We start from the raw sequence: 22,285 nt of genomic DNA, 5'->3' as shown, positions 1-22,285 counted from the left end.
CATCGACGAAGCTCCTCCATCCTCTCCGGTCTTGTGCCCTCCGCTCCAGATCTTGCCAGGACAGCCCTTCTTTCTTCATCTCCTGTTCTGTGGTTCTTCTTCAGGTGGTTTTTGGTCTGCCTCTCTTCCTCCTGCCCTGTGGGTTCCATGTCAGCGCCCACTTTGTGATTGATTTCTTTCTTCTGAGTGTGTGACCTATTCACTTCCACTTCCTCCTCCGGATTTGAATTTCTATTGTGTCCTGTCTGGTGAGTTCCCACAGGTTGGCGTTAGAGATGGTGTTGGGCCAGTATATTCCCAGGAGGCGTCTGAGGCACCGCTTGGTGAAGGTCTGTAGCTTATTGAGTATAGTGGTGGTGGTTTTCCAGGATTCTGAGCCATATAGTAGAGTGGTCTTTACGTTTGAGTTGAAGATCTGTAGCTTGGTCTTGAGTTCCAGATAATGTTTAGCATGTTGAATGATGTCCTTGCCTTTCCAGTCCTGGCTTGGACATCGTCTTCCGTACCCCCTTCCACAGAAATGATGGTTCCAAGGTAAGTGAAGCTGTTTACATCCTCTAATGGGTTTTGTTCCATGGTTATGGGTGTGTTGTTCTTGCTGTTGATACGCATTATTTTGGTTTTGGATGAGTTTTGAATGAGTTTATATTACTATATTCAGAGTTAATTATATTGCCTATATTTATGTCTTTCATCTATTACCCTGCCCATGTCTGTACTTCCCCTCCCCCATGCTGCTATTTCATTATTTTTTTTTTTATTATTTAGCGAAATTTTCCCATTGTACGAATTGTTAACACATTCCCTGCCACGCTTCTATCCATCAATGTATGATCACTGCCACCAGTCTAAGCCTATGGAGATGTTCACCTTCTTTGCAGGGCTATAACTTTTTAAATTGTATTGCTAAATTGACATTACTATGGCCCATTCAACATCGATTATCTATCGTTCAGGATGTACGAACGTTATACTTTTTCATTCATAGATTCATACGAAAATATCGTCTCGAATATAAATATGTTTTTATCGTTTTCTGCAGTAATTCCTAGAACGTGAGGTATAGGCATAAACGCATATATAGATTATCAACTGCCGTTTGTTGCCGATACACGTTATATTAAAAATTTCAATTGTACATGATCCTAAACGTTATGACTGATCATGCGCGGATGAACGGGGGGGGGGGGGTCGTTTATAATTCCGTGATCGTCAGTAAATGCTTTATGTAGTATGGGTGATATATTGATCAGAGCAGCTTGCATGAATAATAATAAACACTCACGCTGAAAATGACGTCAGCGTCCTCTTACCGTTCTCCGATGAGACTGGAGGAAAAGATCCCACTTATTTGACGGTGATCTCCTAGATCCTTTTCCGGTTTGTATAATCATAATAAACGCCCAAATCATATCGATTATTGCGTTATGGCAGCGATCGCTACACACGGACGTGTGTCTAGAGTCCCGCAACAATATGTGAGTGGCGGACGCATTTGCCAGATGCACGGAGATCTCCAGAGATCCATTTCCGGTTGCAACTCGCCGATCATCCACCAGGCGGCAGTATTGAAGCGTTGCAGAGTTGTGCAGGCTCCCACTGACTGTATCAGACCAGGCTCTGTGAGGGAATAATGAATACCATGGCGAAAAAATTAAATATGATCTCAATAACGTTGTACGCCGTGGAATGGCAGAATTAGCATGACCTTGAAACACGTTGTACGACGTTTATGGCGCAGGATGTGTTAAGCTTATGGAATGTAAGGGAAATCTGATCCTAGGTCTGTGACTGACTACAGGCAGGAGGCAGGCTACGCTGTGGTGGTCAGCAGCGCCAAAATAGCAGTGTAGTTTCCCAGCGAACGAAAACATAAAGGTTGTTATTTTGCTACCTTTACGATTAATTGCAAATATTTTCATGTTGAGCTATAGATTGTGGATAAATACGCACAGAAAGGTACACCATGCCAACGTTAATGCTTTATTTATCTAAAACGAGCCGATTTAGAAATGGTCAATGGGGAAATACATTGCATTCCACAGATTCCCCTGTAAATATCCTAACCCAACCCCCTCCAATGTACAGTCATTTACCTAGTATGGTTTTGTCAATAGTCCAATGTACAATTTTGTTTGTTTGTACAGTGTCTCCCCCCCCCCCCCCTCAATGTACAGTTTTGCTTGTTTATACAGTGTGCCCCCCCCCCCCCCCCAACCACCTCCAATGTAAATTACCCAGTATGGTTGTCAATATCCCAATGTACCCAACCCCCCCCACCCAACCTCCTCCAATGTACAGTTTCTACGTCAAATGTATATACTCCCTTTTCTTGACTCCTTCTGTATCACAAACAGTACTGTATTTGCAAATCTGGTATGTCATAAATGTATAGATGTATCTGTATGTCATGTATGTCATATATGTCCTGATGAATTGAAAATGGGGGACCCTGATGTAAACAAGACGAAAGTCTTTCTCTGGTCTGCATCCCCTTAACACTTGTGTGTATTGAGCTGTACTGTATTGTACCCATTCTGCAATCTGTTAATAAAGTTTTCAATCAATCAATCAATCAGGGTGGAACAGGAAAAAACGAAAATGACGTAACGACTACACATCACGGACCCTGATGGAAAAAAGACAAACGTCTTTCTCAGGTCTGCATCCCCTTAACAATTGTATGTATTGAGCCGTACTGTATTGTAATTTGTACCCATTCTGCAATCTGTTAAATAAAGTTTTCATTCATTAATTCATTCATTCATTCACATCCCTAATGACTCAGTAGCGAACTAGCTTTCTTCCGGTCTCTCTCTTGAGCTTTTATTTTGAAGGCGGGTAGGCGAAAGGGACCCGACCGGAAGTGAAAGCGCTATTCTGCATCTGTATCTCAAAGCTGGCGGTCGGTGAGAAGCAGAAGAATGAGATCTGCCCCCAAATTATTGTCTCCCATAATGCGAACCCTCACACCCCACGTGTACTGGGCACAGCGCCACGGGGAACTCTACCTGCGCGTGGATCTCTACGATGCTAAGGTGAGGATCATGTCGATAGTTAAGTTGTCCATCTCTAACGTCGTTAATAATAATAACGCGACCCAGCAGCATCAAGCTGACAGCTCCCTGCAGGCTGCTGGTCAACATCATCATCAGCAGCTAGTGGCAAGTCTCTTGGATCATCTGTCAAACGCCTGGACAGTTTTCTACACATTGCAGGCATACCACTTTTAATAACTGCCATTATGGAAAGATAAAGTAACAAAGGAAAATGGCATCTGTTGATTGATTGATTGAAAACTTTATTAACAGATTGCAGAATGGGTACAGTACAGTACGGCTCAATACACACAATTGTTAAGGGGATGCAGACCAGAGAAAGACTTTCGTCTTGTTTACATCAGGCAGGGTCCCCCATTTTCAATTCATCAGGACATATATGACATACATGACATACAGATAGACAGTACTGCTACAGATACATTTATGACATACCAGATTTGCAAATACAGTACTGTTTGTGATACATAAAGAGTCCAGAAAAGAGAGTATATACATTTGATGTAGAAACTGTATGTCATGTATGTCATATATGTTATGATGAATTGAGAATGGGGGACCCTGATGTAAACAAGACGAAAGTATTTCTCTGGTCTGCATCCCCTTAACAATTGTGTGTATTGAGCTGTACTGTACTGTACTGTACCCATTCTGCAATCTGTTAAATAAAGTTTTCAATCAATCAATCAATCAATCAATCAATCAATCAATCAATCAATCCTAGCCAGGGCAGTATTTGACAATTTTACAGCCCAAAATACAAAAAAAATATCCAGGCGGAATTAAATATGCCTAGGGCGTTAAGAGTGTAATGTTTTCTCCTTTGTTTGGCTAGACCTTGCTCCAGGCAGTGATGCATACTGTTACCTAGCCCTTCACCAGCGTCATGTATCGGCAGTTCTAATATTCGGCACAGTATACTAGTAGTACAGGATAATGACACTAGATAGAAGAGCCTTTGTTCCAGCGTTTCTGCTCCAGCCTCATTCCACAGATGTTAGACGAATGCATCATGAAAGCAGTGATGGAACTACTAAGTATTTTCACCCAAGTACCGCACTTGAGTACAATTTTGAGGTGCTTGAGTATTTTCATTATATAGGGAACTTTGTACTTTTACTCCACCACATTTCAAAGAAAATATTGTACTTTTTACTCCACTACATGTATCCGAACCCATCATTTGCTAGTTACTTGCAAAGACTTGCATAGAAAATATGGCTAAAATAGATTAAAAATGAAATGTTAAGCCTGACAACTTCAAGAGGACATAATCGGAGCAGCATTACTGGACCACATACCACTTTAACGCACCCTTTCAGAGGCCGATGGTTAGTTAGAGTGAATGCTCTTAAGCACTAGAATACACAAACATCATGTAAAATGCAAACTTGTATTTTTGATACTTGCGTACATTCAATATCAAATACTTCTCTACTTTTACTTAATATTGAATGGAGGACTTTTACCGGAGTACTATTTTATGGGGGGATTTCTACTTGTACATCTTCCACCACTGCATAAAATATTCATGACTTGTCATGGTAGTGGTGGGTCTTGTTTAAAGCCTGTTAGACAATGACTAGTGACAACAGAACACTTGTAAGTTAGTGTATCCATGCTGCGCATAAAATGACTTGATTATAAATGAGTTCCTTCTCATATGTTGGTAATAGCTGTGTGTCAGTGTGTGTCAGTCAGTGTGTTATTGATTGTGAATCATCATGGCTTTACTATGCATTTCAGAATCTTGACATCTGCCTGCAAGAGAACACCCTTCAGTTCAAAGGTTGGCAATGGATTTTTATTGTATATGAATTTAGGGCTGACCCGGATGCTTCAAAGCTTTAATTGTTGCCATGGTAATCAATGGCAAACTCAGGAATAGGAAGAAAAAAAGAAAAAAAAATAGTAATTAGCCCAGGAAATAAGAATTAGCTTATTGAAATAATAACCCAACATTATTCACGAATCAACATTCATCAGTTCTTCTCAAACAAGGATATTTAGAACTTAGAATCGACCTATTTAGCTCTTTGTCTTGTGTTGAAACCTCGTGCTTCTCGATGAGGTTCGATTTATTCTGTCCCGTATGTCACTGTGCCTTGCTGTCTATATGAAGGACTTAAAGGACCAAAACTAAATAGATATATAAATAAATACGTATAATTAAATGCTTAAATCAATTAATAAATACATAATTATATGCTTATTGTCACCATACATGCATAAATGAGAAATGTAATTAACCATTCAATATCACTGTACATCTATTTGTGTATTTATTTATTAATTCAGTTATTTGTATATTAATTAATTTCTTTTTTAATTTTTTTTTGATTCATTAACTGTCTTTATGTATTTATAAGTGTATTTATTTATTTATACTGTAATTTATCCATAGTGTAATTTTCTGCAGCAAAATAAATACACGTGTCAACTTCATCCATCAAAAGTCAGGGGGGTGGACTCTGCCCGGTGATTGCATTGGTGGTTGAGATGGCAGCACCTGGTGTGGATCTTAATTCTGACATGTTGGCCGCTGATCTGCTGGATAGCTGACAAGCTGTTAGCCATGTGAACCCGACCCTGTGCTACAGGGACCGTACACAGAGTTGCTAGGTGTTGACTTACAATTCAGTCGCAACTCACCTGAGGGCACTTAATCTATTCCGATCTTCTCCAAACACTCACCACGGACCACAGACAGTCCAATGGCTCCTTTCCCCTCAAGTAGTTGAACCTTTAGTCCATAATGAATTGTTTGTTCACCCGCTCTGTGTTCTGAACTCCCATTAGATGGAAGCTGCAATGTTTGTCTAAGGAGTTCACTCGGTTCAGCCTCCATCTCGATAACGGGGACTAGCTATTTATTCGAATTGGGGAATCGTCCGTATCTTAACCCTTTCACTGCCACACGACAGCCGGTTAATGATCGAAGGGTTGGTGGTTCGAATCCCGCTCAAGCCCATGTCCATCCCACTGCCGTTGTGTCCTTGGGCAAGACACTTAACCTACTTGCCTCGTATGAATGTGTATACATGTAAATGAATGTTGGTGGTGGTCGGAGGGGCCGTAGGCGTTGATTATTCGCCACGCTTCCGTGAGTCTGCCTCAGGGCAGCTCTGGCTGCAATTGTAGCTTACCACCACCGGTATGACTGTGTATGAACGAATAATGGACTCTGTGAAGCGCTCTGGGTGTCATGAAGAGCGCTATATAAATCCAAGTCATTATTATTATTATTATTATTAACCCTTTCACTGTGACAATACAGAAGGTTAGCCCTTTACTATCACACGACCGATGGCGATGCTATGATGCTAATGGTGGAGCATCGCCGTCGGTTGTGTGATAGTAAAGGGTTAACCTGCTGTCGTGTGGCAGTGAAAGGTTTAAATGAGGATATTTCAACTAAAACATGCCCTATAGTATTGCCTTATTATATGTATTTACCCCCAAAATATGTATTTGTAATATGTATATGTAAGTTTTCTATATGTAATATGTTATGTAAGTTTTCTATTGAAAGGTTACAGATTGTGGTTGGGCTCACTGGTCCAGGATAATGAGCCTTTTCTCTCATGATGTCCTCTCACATCACTTTCTATACCAGTGAGAGTTGCAACAGGTCTTTAGGAAATGTAGGAATCCTCCATACAACCCCTTCAGAGCACTTTTAAAAAGCTGGCTTCATTGTTGGCAAAATAAAAAGAGAGAAATTCCCTGTTGCCAAAGAATGTGGATGTGTTGATCTCTCTGTCACACAACCTGTCACTTTGATTAGGCCTGTATAAAGAGACTATTTCACTTTGATTAGATCTGTATAAAGAGACTATTTCACTTTGATTAGATCTGTATAAAGAAACTATTTCACTTTGATTAGGCCTGTATAAAGAGACGATTTCACTTTGAGTAGGCCTGTATAAAGATACTATTTCACTTTGATTAGACCTGTATAAAGAGACAATTTCACTTTGATGAGGCCTGTATAAAGAGACTATTTCACTTTGATTAGGCCTGTATAAAGAGACGATTTCACTTTGATTAGGCGTGTATAAAGAGAGGATTTCACTTTGATTAGGCCTGTATAACGAGACGATTTCACTTTGATTAGACCTGTATTAAGAGGCTATTTTGTTTTATTATAAGCCAATACCCATCTTCAATGCAAAGCTTTGAATATTCGATGAAGCTTCGAAGCCAAAAGAAAAGCATTCGGGACAGCCCTTTGAAAGGGAGGGAAGCTATTTAAATGAGCAGTCACATTATTCATTACATATCGTTCCTGATATTTAAATGAGCAGTCACATTATTCATTACATATCGTTCCTGATATTTAAATGAGCAGTCACATTATTCATTACATATCGTTCCTGATATTTAAATGAGCAGTCACATTATTCATCACATATATTGTTCCTGATATTTAAATGAGCAGTCACATTATTCATCACATATATCGTTCCTGATATTTAAATGAGCAGTCACATTATTCATCACATATATCGTTCCTGATATTTAAATGAGCAGTCACATTATTCATTACATATCGTTCCTGATATTTAAATGAGCAGTCACATTATTCATTACATATCGTTCCTGATATTTAAATGAGCAGTCACATTATTCATTACACATCGTTCCTGATATTTAAATGGTATGACTATTGTTCCTCAGCACATGGCCATGGAGCTCAAGGAGACAACGAATACGCGTTCAGTCTGGAGTTCCTGGAGCCAGTGAAACCTGAGGTATCTGTTTTTAATGTTCTCATTATTATTATTATTAATAATCATTTAATGGTGGCAACATTGTAATGGCGGAAATTGGTTCATGTCTTATATTCACATTTCTTCACCTCATCAAGAGATATATATCATGTACGATTGGTGTGAGCTGAGACAATCAATTCTGTAAAGTAAACTGAAGTAATTTAGTTAAATATTTTAAATATGTATTTCGTTGTGAATTAACATTTGGTCACATGCTCATGTTATGACTGTCCAAAGGTTTGGGACACATCAACACCATGTTCTTGATATCTCCCTTTAACCCTTTCACTGCTGCACTACCAAATGGTTAACCCTTTCACTGCGACGATACAGAAGGTTAACCATTTCACTGTCACACGACAAAGGGTTAACCCGTTCACTACCACACTACAGAAGGTTAACCCTTTACTATCGGAAGGTTAACCGTCTGTAGTGTGATGGTAAAGGGTTAACCTTCTGTAGTGTGGTAGTGAAATGGTTAAATATACTCTTACAAGTCCAAAAATGCAGCCTCTTGCATTAAAAGCCACTGCTACATAGATGACCAGAATTCCCCTCACATTCATCTTCTTTTGAGACAGATTAGCCTAAGTAATTATACATCACTAAGAAACTATGTACTACAACTCTCTCAATACCTTTATGTATAACGTACGTATATCATGCCACTTATGTATACTGCACCTGTGTATACGGTTTACTTTACTTACCCATAGTATATTCAGATTCGAAGTGTTTTATTGCCCATATTTATTGTAATTTCCCCAAGGGGATCAATAAAGGAATCTTATCATATCCTATCTTACCTTACCTTACCTTACCTTACCTTACCATACCATACCATACCATACCTTACCTTACCTTACCTTACCTTACCTTACCTTACCTTACCTTACCTTACCTTACCATACCATACCATACCATACCTTACCATACCTTACCATACCATACCTTACCTTACCTTACCATACCATACCATACCTTACCTTACCTTACCTTACCATACCATACCTTACCATACCTTACCTTACCTTACCTTACCTTACCATACCATACCATACCATACCATACCATACCTTACCTTACCTTACCTTACCTTGCCATGCCATGCCATGCCATGCCATGCCATGCCATGCCATGCCATGCCATGCCATGCCATGCCATGCCTTGCCTTGCCTTGCCTTGCCTTGCCTTGCCTTGCCTTGCCTTGCTGCCACTGACTGTATTTAAGTAAATCAGAGGCATCTACTGTAGGGGTGCTTTCTGTACTGTTTTCCTTGTGGGGGATCTAGTCATAATTGTATGTGTGTGCGTGTCACGCTCCAGGTGAGCCACAAGTCGACCCAGCGCCAGGTGAACATCAAGGTGAGGAAGCAGGACCAGCGCTGGTGGGACCGGCTCACGCGGCAGGAGCGGAAGCCCGTCTTCCTGGCGCCCGACTTTGACCGCTGGCTGGACGAGTCCGACGCCGAGATGGAGCTTCAGGCCAAGGTAGGACCGGTTCTGGTCCAGAGAGAGAGAGCTTCAGGCCAAGGTAGGACCGGTTCTGGTCCAGAGAGAGAGAGAGCTTCAGGCCAAGGTAGGACCGGTTCTGGTCCAGAGAGAGAGAGAGCTTCAGGCCAAGGTAGGACCGGTTCTGGTCCAGAGAGAGAGCTTCAGGCCAAGGTAGGACCGGTTCTGGTCCAGAGAGAGAGAGCTTCAGGCCAAGGTAGGACCGGTTCTGGTCCAGAGAGAGCTTCAGGCCAAGGTAGGACCGGTTCTGGTCCAGAGAGAGAGAGCTTCAGGCCAAGGTAGAACCGGTTCTGGTCCAGAGAGAGAGAGCTTCAGGCCAAGGTAGGACCGGTTCTGGTCCAGAGAGAGAGAGCTTCAGGCCAAGGTAGGACCGGTTCTGGTCCAGAGAGAGAGAGCTTCAGGCCAAGGTAGGACCGGTTCTGGTCCAGAGAGAGAGAGCTTCAGGCCAAGGTAGGACCGGTTCTGGTCCAGAGAGAGAGAGCTTCAGGCCAAGGTAGGACCGGTTCTGGTCCAGAGAGAGAGAGCTTCAGGCCAAGGTAGGACCGGTTCTGGTCCAGAGAGAGAGAGCTTCAGGCCAAGGTAGGACCGGTTCTGGTCCAGAGAGAGAGAGCTTCAGGCCAAGGTAGGACCGGTTCTGGTCCAGAGAGAGAGAGAGAGCTTCAGGCCAAGGTAGGACCGGTTCTGGTCCAGAGAGAGAGCTTCAGGCCAATGTAGGACCGGTTCTGGTCCAGAGAGAGAGAGCTTCAGGCCAAGGTAGGACCGGTTCTGGTCCAGAGAGAGAGAGCTTCAGGCCAAGGTAGCACCGGTTCTGGTCCAGAGAGAGAGAGCTTCAGGCCAAGGTAGGACCGGTTCTGGTCCAGAGAGAGAGAGAGCTTCAGGCCAAAGTAGGACCGGTTCTGGTCCAGAGAGAGAGCTTCAGGCCAAGGTAGGACCGGTTCTGGTCCAGAGAGAGAGAGCCTCAGGCCAAGGTAGGACCGGTTCTGGTCCAGAGAGAGAGAGCTTCAGGCCAAGGTAGGACCGGTTCTGGTCCAGAGAGAGAGAGAGCTTCAGGCCAAGGTAGGACCGGTTCTGGTCCAGAGAGAGAGCTTCAGGCCAAGGTAGGACCGGTTCTGGTCCAGAGAGAGAGAGAGCTTCAGGCCAAGGTAGGACCGGTTCTGGTCCAGAGAGAGAGAGAGCTTCAGGCCAAGGTAGGACCGGTTCTGGTCCAGAGAGAGAGAGAGCTTCAGGCCAAGGTAGGACCGGTTCTGGTCCAGAGAGAGAGGAGGTCTCTGTTGAGATGTTTCTAACCCTGTGTGAAGACGATGAGACGACATATACCTACTGGGTGAATGCTTTTGCCCGAATGAGCGTACAGCGCTGCGAGTGATTAGACTGTCAGAGCGGTTGGCTCCAGTTGGAATCAAATCCCTTACATTTACTTTTTACATTTAGCCGAACGCTTTTATCCAAAGCGACCTACAAGTTCTGGAAGGGTACAACTCCTTCAGCTGAGTAACAGTTTTACATCAAACTTGGGCGCTACAGTCTTGAGTACATAGTCGTAAAGACATATGAGTATAGTAGGTAATATAGGCAAGGAAGATTATTTAGTGGAAGAGTGCATGATAGTAAAATAAGGTTATTATTATATATTTTCTTATTAATTTCAGATATTGATTGAAGAAGTGTGTTTTTAGTCTCGACGGCTGTCCTAACCGTGGTGGGAAGTTCGTTGGTAGCTGCGGTTACGCGGAGAATAGTTCATCGACATCTGAAATCATTCAAATCGACTGCTAAATGAAGTGAACCGTGTCTACATCAGAATCAGAATATTACTATTTTTACTAGCTCTATTGACGAGCTTTGTATGCATTATATATATATACAAAGCTCTATAATGACCCACGGCAGATTCTGAGGGTTAAGTCAGAAACTCGTCCTAACTAATTATCGTAAGTTCGCCATCCCATTTGATCCCATTCAAATGAAACGTATAAATAAATAAAGTGTATATTAGGACTGTTGTACTGTAGTAAGTCTGGCTCTGTATATTTCTCTAAAGAAATGCATTTGTGTGGTGGACTGTGTGTTTGTGTAACTAGGACTCGGAGGGATATGCAAAAAGACTAGTTTCAATTACCTTGTGTGCATTAATAAATATTTATTCAACCAAGCCCTAAATACAGACACCACATCTGCTAGGAATGATCTCAGGAATGTTGGGCTTTTGTAAAGTGAGGCTGTCCATGGTGTGTTTGGCTTCAGGAGGAGGAGAGGATAAACAAGATCTGTGTGGAGTCGAGAGTTCGCAAGGACCGTAAGTACTGGAGCGTTCTGACAGGAACACAAATACAATCATCTTTATAGTAAATTTTTTTTTGCAAATCTTCTTCGTATTAATGAAATGTGTTTATTTGTATTTGTTTTATTCGTGAAGACGTAGCATTCGGCTCCTCTTCCCGGGATCTAACGTCCTCAATTTTATATAACAATTTATCTATAAGTCTTGACAGACACAACCATTCCACCAGACATGCTCTCTGCACGAGGTTTTACACTTCTTCCAAAAGTGAGGTCGAATGCAATGAAGCGAACTGTCATGTTCCGTGGTATGCAGGAATGGAACTCTCTTCCCAGACATGTTATGCAGGAGAATAGTAAATGTTGTTTCAGAATCTTGGTAAAACAAAATGTTCAACCAAAGGAATTGACATTCCCTAATTAGATAGTGTGTACGTAAATTAAAATGTATGTGTCTGTCTGATAAAGAGATGGGGATATATGTAAATTAAAATGTATGTGTCTGATATGGATATATTATTAGAAGATTGTATAATTGGTTGATATGAACATAGATAATTATGAAAAAGCTAAATTGCATATTATGCTGTATTATATTATGAATTGATTATGAGTAGGTATTGTATTATGAATTGATTATGAGTATGTATTGTTGTATTGTATTATGAATGGATTAGGAGTATGTATTGTTGTTTTAATTGTCTGTATGCCATGTGAATGTTTGTGAGTGTATAAAGTCTGTAACTGTATTTTACGTGTTATGGACCCCAGGAAGAATAGCCACAGCACTGCTGTGGCTAATGGGGATCCAAATAAACGTAAACGTAAACCTCTCTGTCCTCTGTCTCCTCAGCCTACCTGGGTGTGAAGAAGGGCTACCTGTTCATGTACAACCTGGTGCAGTTTCTGGGCTTCTCCTGGATCTTCATCAACATGACCGTTCGCCTCTTCATCCTTGGCCAAGGTTAAGCTCCGTTCACACATAGTTCAAGTTTAGCTTTATTTGTCACATATAAGGTACATGTACATTGGCGGCTGGGTGGCGCAGCGGACAAGGCGTTCGTCACCAACGCAAGAGACACTGGTATCGAATCCAGCTGTCAGCGTTGCTCCCGGCTTGGCCGGCCGGCCGGCATACTGGCTCGATTGGCAGAATCAGCGGGAGGGAAGCCGGTGGGTGGGTCCGGGTCGTTGTAAACAGCGACTCCTACAGTTCGGTCGGGGCGCCTGCACAGCGAGGGAAGGATCTAAGAGAGGTAGTAGTGTGACCTTCCACACGTTACACTCTCTCAGTGAGAGTCCGTGCTGCCAGGTGAAAAAGAAGTGGTGGGCTGGGTACACATGTGTCGGAGGAAGCATGTGATAGTCTCCACCCTCCCAGACCGACGGTAGGGGGAGACCGACGGTAGGGGGTAGAGTGCGCAATGACCAGGAGGGGGATTGGGAATCGGCATAACGACTAACATTGGGAGGGGAGAAAAACGGAAAAAGGAGGAGGAAAAAATAAAAAGAATTTGCATTATAGTGAAATGCTTGGTTCAGTATGACCCTCTTGAGATTGTGCTTCATACAGTAAAAAAGTTAAAAGAATAAAGACCAAACACTATACAAAACAAAAATGTACAAAGTGCAAAAAAACTAAATTAGGTAGAAGAGGTCGTGCAAATCTTTTTAGGAATAATAGATACAATATGGTGTAATGTTTAAAAAAAAGTGTTTAAAGGTGAATGTTTAAAGTGAGTGTGTGAATGTTGTATGCAATGAATGTTAGAATGGATGGGTTAGTGTTACATAGAGTCCACATTGAGCAGCCCGATGGCCTGGTGATAGAAGCTCCCTTTGAGTCTCTCTGTACTGGCCATGAGACTCCGGTAGCCTGACCTGTCTTGATTCCAACAAGTGCTCAAGTGCTTTTATAGGGACTTAGAAGGGTGTGTAGTTTTGGAATGTGTGGCATGAAGAGTTGGGCTTTGGCAATTCTGTGAGTAGTAGTGTAGTCTAGGGTTACACTGGGTACACTGTGTATTATGTACTGCCTGCAAAACTATAGTGTACCCTCTGCAATTCTTTTTAAATATTCCCAACTGCAGGGGAGACTTAAAATCTTGAATCTTGAATCCTGTTTGTGTCGTCACTGCCAAGTTCATAATAATCTGTAATAGACGAGTGCTTGAATCGTGACAGAACTGCAGGAATGTTCACTGTCACTACTGCTACTGTAACTGATAAGCATAATCAGCATTTATTTCTAACAACACTTGCACTCTCTTGATAATCATAATAATCTATGCTTTTCATTGAAAATGAAATTAAAAAGTCCAAATCAGCCCAAAGTATTTAAATCTCCCCAGCTGTAAAAGCTGTACATGTAATTGTCTTTCATATACCCATTACTGAATGCTCTGTTATCTGTGGATGCATTAAATGTATTATATATCTTATATCTATTATCATTATTATTAGACACAAGGGATAAGTCTCCCTGGCTTTCTGTCAGAAATAGTTCCCCCCCCCCCCCCCAATAATCACAGTGTACCCCCAGCAAAAAGCTAGACTACACTACACCACTGTGTGTGACTGAGAAAACCAATGAGCTCATCACACACGACCCCACGAACAAAATGCAACGTTATAGAGGCGCATTGTCTCTGAAGAGCTATTTGTAGATATGCAGAAAGAGGAGCGTCGCTGCAGCACGCAGGTTTGTTTTGCAAATTAATTTGGATCATTTCCCTCGCAATGGGCAAGGTCATAATAAGTACAGCATTTTAGACCTGTAGACATATTTCCTACATACAGTACCAATGATGTCTATCAGTGGACTCTATTCTAAGCACAATCTGCTGCGCCGGCAGCTTTGGGTGGTTTGCCACAAAGATAATGTAACATAATGGGGCCGTGGATCTGTGGCCTTGAACGCTGCCCCACGGTGCACCTAAGCAAAGGGTTTGAGTCTCTGTTGAAGTGCTTTTACAGTGGCCCCATTACGATTAGTTTTGAGGCTAACTAAGGAGGAGCTATAGGTATTCAATATGAAGCACAGCATGGGTTAGTATGATAATAATAATAATAATAATAATAATAATATGATAGCGAATAGTGTCGGATCCTTTGCATCCCCTTCATGGTGAGTTTGACATGCTTCCATCTGGAAGGTGCTATAGAGTTCCTCTAGCCCCAAAAAACACATTTAAGAAGTCCTTTCTCCCACATGCCATTGCCCTCATGAATTCTTAGATTTTAATTTTAACCATGGTACTGGTTAGGTACCTGAAGCTCCCTGTCCCTGTTTTTGTTGTTGTTGTTTCTCTTTTTGCCTATGTACAGTATTGGGCTGTTTTTGTTTTTTTTGTGCCTGTGTGGTGTTTGTATTGTGTTGTCTTGTGGATTGCAACCATGGCGAAGCCACAGACAAATTTCTATGAAAGTGGAAAAATACAAATATCTATCTATCTATCTATAAATGACTCTTTGACAACATCATCCATGAGTAGGGAATAGGGATGAGTGTAAATTATTCTGAACATACTCTTTATAGGGATATTTCACTTTATTAGAAACGTGTCAAGTTTCAGCAGTAATAATATTAAACTTCATTTATATAGCACCCTTCAAACAATAATTGCAGCTCAACATGCTTCACAGCGGTGATGTAGACACAAAATAGACATAGGCATCAAATGAGCATTAAGATGTCACAATTATAGATGAGCAGAGAATTAACATTAAAACCTCCCAGACTTTCTTTTGGCTGTGGTTGGGAACCTTTATTAGACCAGTAGTAGACAATTGTAATGTTCTAGGAGGCACATAGCGGACAAGATAATTGGCAATGTCGCTTGGTTTAGTGCTTTGTATATAAGGAGGAGGACCTTGAAATAGATTCTAAATGTTACCGGAAGCCAGTGCAAGGTAGCTAACACTGGACTGATGTGGTCTCTCCTCTTGGTGACTGGACTGATGTGGTCTCTCCTCTTGGTGACTGGACTGATGTGGTCTCTCCTCTTGGTTCTAGTTAATAGCCTACAAGTAAGCTAGCGACCACTGCTGTCCCCGTTGTCTGTAGTCAACACCAACACTCGTGAAATGTCCCTTTTAATGTGCTTGTCTCTCTGTCTCTCTCATCAGATTCATTCTATGACACGTTCTACACCACGGCAGACATGATGTACTTTTGTCAGATGATGGCCGTGGTGGAGGTCATTAACCCCTTGCTAGGCTTGGTTAGGACAGGATTCATTCCAGCCATGATACAGGTAATGCTCAAATCTTAAACCTATTTTACATTAAATCTTTATTTTTATTTTTTATTTAAATCAAACTCCTGGTTTATCAGACATGGACTCTCCTGAATTTACATTTCATGTTGCTTCATTACTCAGAATGATGATGATCAGATTAGAATTATACTCTATCCAGAGACTTGTAAGACCAGAAAAGAACAATAACAACAAAATGACAACAAACGCTGGAGTGGTCAGTGATTGACCGGCTCCATGCTGTGCTTTCAGAGCTCAAGTGTTCCAACGTCCAGACAGCTAGCTGCTGTATAAGAGATCCCAACGTCCAGACATCTAGCTGCTGTATAAGAGATCCCAACATCCAGACAGCTAGCTGCTGTAGAGACTAAGGGATCCCAACGTCCAGACAGCTAGCTGCTGTAGAGACTAAGAGCTCAAGTGTCCCAACGTCCAGACAGCTAGCTGCTGTATAAGAGATCCCAACGTCCAGACAGCTAGCTGCTGTATAAGAGATCCCAACATCCAGACAGCTAGCTGCTGTAGAGACTAAGGGATCCCAACGTCCAGACAGCTAGCTGCTGTAGAGACTAAGAGCTCAAGTGTCCCAACGTCCAGACAGCTAGCTGCTGTATAAGAGATCCCAACGTCCAGACAGCTAGCTGCTGTATAAGAGATCCCAACATCCAGACAGCTAGCTGCTGTAGAGACTAAGGGATCCCAACGTCCAGACAGCTAGCTGCTGTAGAGACTAAGAGCTCAAGTGTCCCAACGTCCAGACAGCTAGCTGCTGTAGAGACTAAGAGCTCCAAGAGCCTCTACAGGTGTTTGTGCTGCCTGTGGTCCAGTCAGTAGATCAGCACGTTCACCAGTTAATATGCCAGGGCAGAGAGAGAGAGTTAATATACCAGGTCAGAGAGAGAGAGTTAATATGCCAGGGCAGAGAGAGAGAGTTAATATGACAGGGCAGAGAGAGAGTTAATATGACAGGTCAGAGAGAGAGAGTTAATATGACAGGGCAGAGAGAGAGTTAACATGACAGGGCAGAGAGAGTTAATATGACAGGGCAGAGAGAGAGTTAATATGCCAGGGCAGAGAGAGAGTTAACATGACAGGGCAGAGAGAGTTAATATGACAGGGCAGAGAGAGAGTTAATATGCCAGGGCAGAGAGAGAGTTAATATGCCAGGGCAGAGAGAGAGTTAATATGACAGGGCAGAGAGAGAGTTAATATGACAGGGCAGAGAGAGAGTTAATATGACAGGGCAGAGAGAGAGTTAATATGACAGGGCAGAGAGAGAGTTAATATGACAGGGCAGAGAGAGAGTTAATATGCCAGGTCAGAGAGAGAGTTAATATGCCAGGTCAGAGAGAGAGAGTTAATATGACAGGGCAGAGAGAGAGTTAATATGACAGGGCAGAGAGAGTTAATATGCCAGATCAGAGAGAGAGTTAATATACCAGATCAGAGAGAGAGTTAATATACGAGGGCAGAGAGAGAGTTAATATGACAGGGCAGAGAGAGAGTTAATATGACAGGTCAGAGAGAGAGTTAATATGACAGGGCAGAGAGAGAGTTAATATGACAGGGCAGAGAGAGTTAATATGACAGGGCAGAGAGAGAGTTAACATGCCAGGGCAGAGAGAGAGAGTTAATATGCCAGGTCAGAGAGAGAGAGTTAATATGACAGGGCAGAGAGAGAGAGTTAATATGACAGGGCAGAGAGAGAGTTAATATGCCAGGGCAGAGAGAGTTAATATGCCAGGGCAGAGAGAGAGTTAATATGACAGGGCAGAGAGAGAGTTAATATGACAGGGCAGAGAGAGAGAGTTAATATGCCAGGTCAGAGAGAGAGAGTTAATATGCCAGGGCAGAGAGAGAGAGTTAATATACCAGATCAGAGAGAGAGTTAATATACCAGATCAGAGAGAGAGAGTTAATATACCAGATCAGAGAGAGTTAATATACCAGATCAGAGAGAGTTAATATACCAGATCAGAGAGAGAGTTAATATACCAGGGCAGAGAGAGAGTTAATATACCAGATCAGAGAGAGTTAATATACCAGATCAGAGAGAGAGTTAATATGCCAGGGCAGAGAGAGAGTTAATATGACAGGGCAGGGAGAGAGTTAATATGCCAGGGCAGAGAGAGAGTTAATATGACGGGGCAGAGAGAGAGTTAATATGACAGGGCAGAGAGAGAGTTAATATGCCAGGGCAGAGAGAGAGTTAATATGACAGGGCAGAGAGAGAGAGTTAATATGACAGGGCAGAGAGAGAGTTAATATGACAGGGCAGAGAGAGAGAGTTAATATGCCAGGGCAGAGATAGAGTTAATATGCCAGGGCAGAGAGAGAGTTAATATGACGGGGCAGAGAGAGAGTTAATATGACAGGGCAGAGAGAGAGTTAATATGCCAGGGCAGGGAGAGAGTTAATATGCCAGGGCAGAGATAGAGTTAATATGCCAGGTCAGAGAGAGTTAATATGCCAGGGCAGAGAGAGAGTTAATATGCCAGGTCAGAGAGAGTTAATATGCCAGGGCAGAGAGAGAGTTAATATGACAGATCAGAGAGAGAGTTAATATACCAGATCAGAGAGAGAGTTAATATACCAGGTCAGAGAGAGAGTTAATATACCAGATCAGAGAGAGTTAATATACCAGATCAGAGAGAGAGTTAATATACCAGATCAGAGAGAGTTAATATACCAGATCAGAGAGAGAGTTAATATACCAGATCAGAGAGAGTTAATATACCAGGTCAGAGAGAGAGTTAATATACCAGATCAGAGAGAGAGTTAATATACCAGATCAGAGAGAGAGTTAATATACCAGATCAGAGAGAGAGTTAATATACCAGATCAGAGAGAGAGTTAATATACCAGATCAGAGAGAGAGTTAATATACCAGATCAGAGAGAGAGTTAATATACCAGATCAGAGAGAGTTAATATACCAGGTCAGAGAGAGAGTTAATATACCAGGTCAGAGAGAGAGTTAATATACCAGATCAGAGAGAGAGTTAATATACCAGGTCAGAGAGAGAGTTAATATACCAGATCAGAGAGAGAGTTAATATACCAGGTCAGAGAGAGAGTTAATATACCAGGTCAGAGAGAGAGTTAATATACCAGGTCAGAGAGAGAGTTAATATACCAGGTCAGAGAGAGTTAATATACCAGGTCAGAGAGAGAGTTAATATACCAGGTCAGAGAGGTCTGATCAGACATTATGAAGGAACCCAAGTGATCATAATACTGTAGATCTGGATGGAGAATAACCTGGCTCTCTCCGAGGTGTAGATTAAAGCCAGGAAGTTCCTTCAGAACGTTCAGTCAATGGAAGACGGGAAGGAAACAATGATCAGAGAAGCTCAAAAACAGACCATCTCTCAGATTGTGGTTATTTCTAATAATAATGTGATGAACAGTTGCATCTCTAATCTCTTTATTGTGTTTCTGTGACAGGTAGCGGGAAGGAACGTCATTCTGTTTGTCATCTTTGGCAGTCTGGAGGAGATGCAGAACAGACCCGTGGTGTTTTTCGTCTTCTACCTGTGGAGCACCATTGAGATCTTCAGGTCAGCTTCATCCTCCTCTGCTCTCATTGGTCAACGGTGGTGCCACAAGTATAGGAAGATATGTGTCTTTAACGTTAGGTTATGACTATAACCAAGTTCTGTTAGTTAGGGGCGATGCTTGGCTTCGCCTTCTGCACTATCTCGCGTACGTGCACGCGTACTGAATAAACCACAAATGTACCTCTAATACCAGTATTAGTCTGACCACACCCCTCATCAGCTTACCTTCATAAGCAGGTGTGTGGTCACCTGCTCTCCTCCTTCCCAAGCTTTCACCACAAGGTGAGGTCAAGGGCTGCAGCGGCCGTCCGAAGCCAAGCATCGCCCCTAACTAACAGAACTTGGTTATAGTCATAACCTAACGTTCTGTATCGTTAGTGGCTTAGCTTGGCTTCGCCTTCTGCACAAGGGAGGCCAAGCGGAGCCACTTGGCTGACAAATACACCCCGCTGACAGCCCCCCAAAACCATCAGAACAGGGAGGGCCGAGCCCCCCCGACCCCCCCTAATGGAGGGTATCCCCCCTATTAGAGGCTTCACGGGAAGGCGACGGACCCGACCGTGCGAAGAGCTCTCAAGCAACTTAACGCACAGGGTGAGCAGACCGTGGCTTGACCCACGACTACACACACGCACAACCCGCATGCCACCCGGGAACGAACGGAGGAACAACCTCGTTACTGCCCCCAGAATCACGGGGTCAAGGGCAAACCCAACCCCGTGGCAAGGCCGTAGCAGCGGAGCACGAAGGAAGACCCAGACCCACCAAAAGGACTGGACTCCCTGGAATGGGGGCCCGGAGAAGTCCATGATGCCAGCATCAAGACCCCACCAGGTGGGCACGTAGTGCCCCGCCCCCCACATCGCCAGCGTATTCGGACAAAGGCCCCTCAGTTACTGCACCTGGTATTCCCAGGCGGAACCAACCAGGCCAGTAAGCCGAGCGGGCCCCGTCCCCCCAATAGTACACCGCCTGGCACACTGACCCTGCAGAATAGGCAGTCAGCATGGCCGTAAGCACACAAAAAAGGTTAACCAACGGAAGCAGGCAGCGCACCGGGGAAAAAAACCAGGCAACAGGCTGTTAACCCTAGCCTGGAGACTGCGGACGAGACAGGCGCCAGAGGGGACAGCTGAACACAGCCGCCCCGGCGGAAGGAGCGTAAGCTGGCGGTGTTGCATGACCAAGCCTCCATTTAACAACCCCCACCCAGAGGGGTCGAGGCAGAGAAGGCTGACACGATTGGCAGACGTCATGAACGTGCAGGGGCACCCTCAACCGGTGAACCCGGGAGTTGACACTGCTCCAACACACCAGGGAATCAACCACCTCGGTGTTACCCAATGCGGTGGTTGTTCCTATAACCCCTCAAGAAAAAACTCCAAAACACACCTGCGGGTATACACCGGCTATACCGCAGTACAAGTGTTTCAGTTTCCAAAAAGGGTTAACCCAGGCCTACGGGTCGCAAACATCACTTCGGACCGGGCCTGGCGGTACGGGAAGCACAGGGTCACCAGAGGAGGTCAAAAAACCACCCCCACAGGCCCCTCTTCGCCATGCGTGAGAGAGGAGCGAAAAACAATGGAGAACCAGCCCCTAAGCACACCGTACCTGGTATTCCCCGGCGGTCTCCCAACCAAGTACTAACCAGGACCAACCTGTGTAGCGGCCGAGATCCGACGAGATCGAGCGCGTACAGAATGGCATGGCTGTAAACCATGACGACAGTGCTGAGTAAAAACATACCCAACCAGGGTCTCCATAGCGCTTAACCCTGTGACACCCAGACCGACCTGGCATTTTTCCCCCTGAAAAAAGCCCAAGTCCCTCAGGGTACCAGAACAGCAGATCTGCATCCCCGGCGGACAACGGGTTCAACTGATCTGGACCAGCGTGACCAGAACCAGTCCCGTGCCCTAACCACGCCGACATGCCCCCGGAAAAGGGCAGATATGCGTGTTGATCTTAACATGAAAAGAAGGCGCCACCCAGACGTCGGGACGAACCGCGCCTGGTGGCCCACCCCAAGGGCGTGAGACCCCACTACATATGTTCAGATCCATCCCGTCATCATCCCCCAGACATGAACGAGGATCCGTCGACAACCCACCCAGGTCATGGGATGTGGTCGCCGGAAGAGGAAAAACCCCCATCTCAGTTGCTTTATAAAAACGCTGTTTCAACCACAAGCAACTAAGGCGTGCCAGTCAATCGCCTGTTTACAGCGAGCTAGCACTATACGTGCGTCGGGACACACCCCCATCAATGAACAGGCTATTTAGACCTGCCATTGAATCCCCAAGGCGCCCAGGGGAACGACAAGAGGGGTGTGACACTCCCTAACTCCAACACTTCTGGAATAGAAAGAAGGAAGCATCAACAGTATGTATCCCAGTCTACACAGCCGGGGTAAAAAATGTTCACATTTTTACATCCCACCACCCTCCCATAGGAAAGAGACGGGGATCCCCAGAGAGACTTCCCACGCGAGCTGTACAGATTGAAAAGAATATATTGCACCTTGAGCCATGTAAAAAACTGGTTTTAGGGCCTCCGGGGAAGAGGCACCGAACCCATACACACTCAATAAACGAATTGAATCGAATATACATACAATAGAAAAGGACCCTTCTAGAGGGTCCACTCACTTTGACAATCTGAGGAGGAAGGCTCTGTACTCTGATGGAGGCTTCCTCACATGGATCACATGGAAGAAGGAGTCCGAACTCACAGAAGGCCTGAGTAGGCGCTTGGTGAGGAGGAGCCCTGACCACCCCCCCTGAAAACAGATCCATCACATGGACCTGAACAGCACACGGAAGTCCTACCAACAGAGAC

At 43.8% G+C, this 22,285-nt stretch overlaps 1 protein-coding gene across 1 annotated transcript in view; it reads left to right on the top strand.

Annotated features, from left to right (window-relative positions):
- Window positions 1–2,907: 2,907 nt before the first annotated feature.
- The window catches only part of LOC311247061 (very-long-chain (3R)-3-hydroxyacyl-CoA dehydratase-like), a 35,738-nt gene continuing 16,360 nt past the window's right edge, over window positions 2,908–22,285 (top strand). The window contains exons 1-8 of the mRNA XM_084337358.1: window positions 2,908–3,038; window positions 4,806–4,848; window positions 7,740–7,813; window positions 9,161–9,325; window positions 11,591–11,642; window positions 12,480–12,590; window positions 15,755–15,882; window positions 19,332–19,444. Of these exons, the coding sequence (XP_084193484.1) occupies window positions 2,925–3,038; window positions 4,806–4,848; window positions 7,740–7,813; window positions 9,161–9,325; window positions 11,591–11,642; window positions 12,480–12,590; window positions 15,755–15,882; window positions 19,332–19,444 (800 nt within the window). The 5' untranslated portion in view covers window positions 2,908–2,924. The remainder of the gene's footprint in view (window positions 3,039–4,805; window positions 4,849–7,739; window positions 7,814–9,160; window positions 9,326–11,590; window positions 11,643–12,479; window positions 12,591–15,754; window positions 15,883–19,331; window positions 19,445–22,285) is intronic.

Source organism: Notolepis coatsorum, assembly GCF_963971535.1.
Source record: "Notolepis coatsorum genome assembly, chromosome: 20".
Lineage (NCBI taxonomy): Eukaryota > Metazoa > Chordata > Actinopteri > Aulopiformes > Paralepididae > Notolepis > Notolepis coatsorum.
Note: the sequence above shows the minus strand (reverse complement) of the source record. Positions and strands in the feature narration are given on the sequence as shown.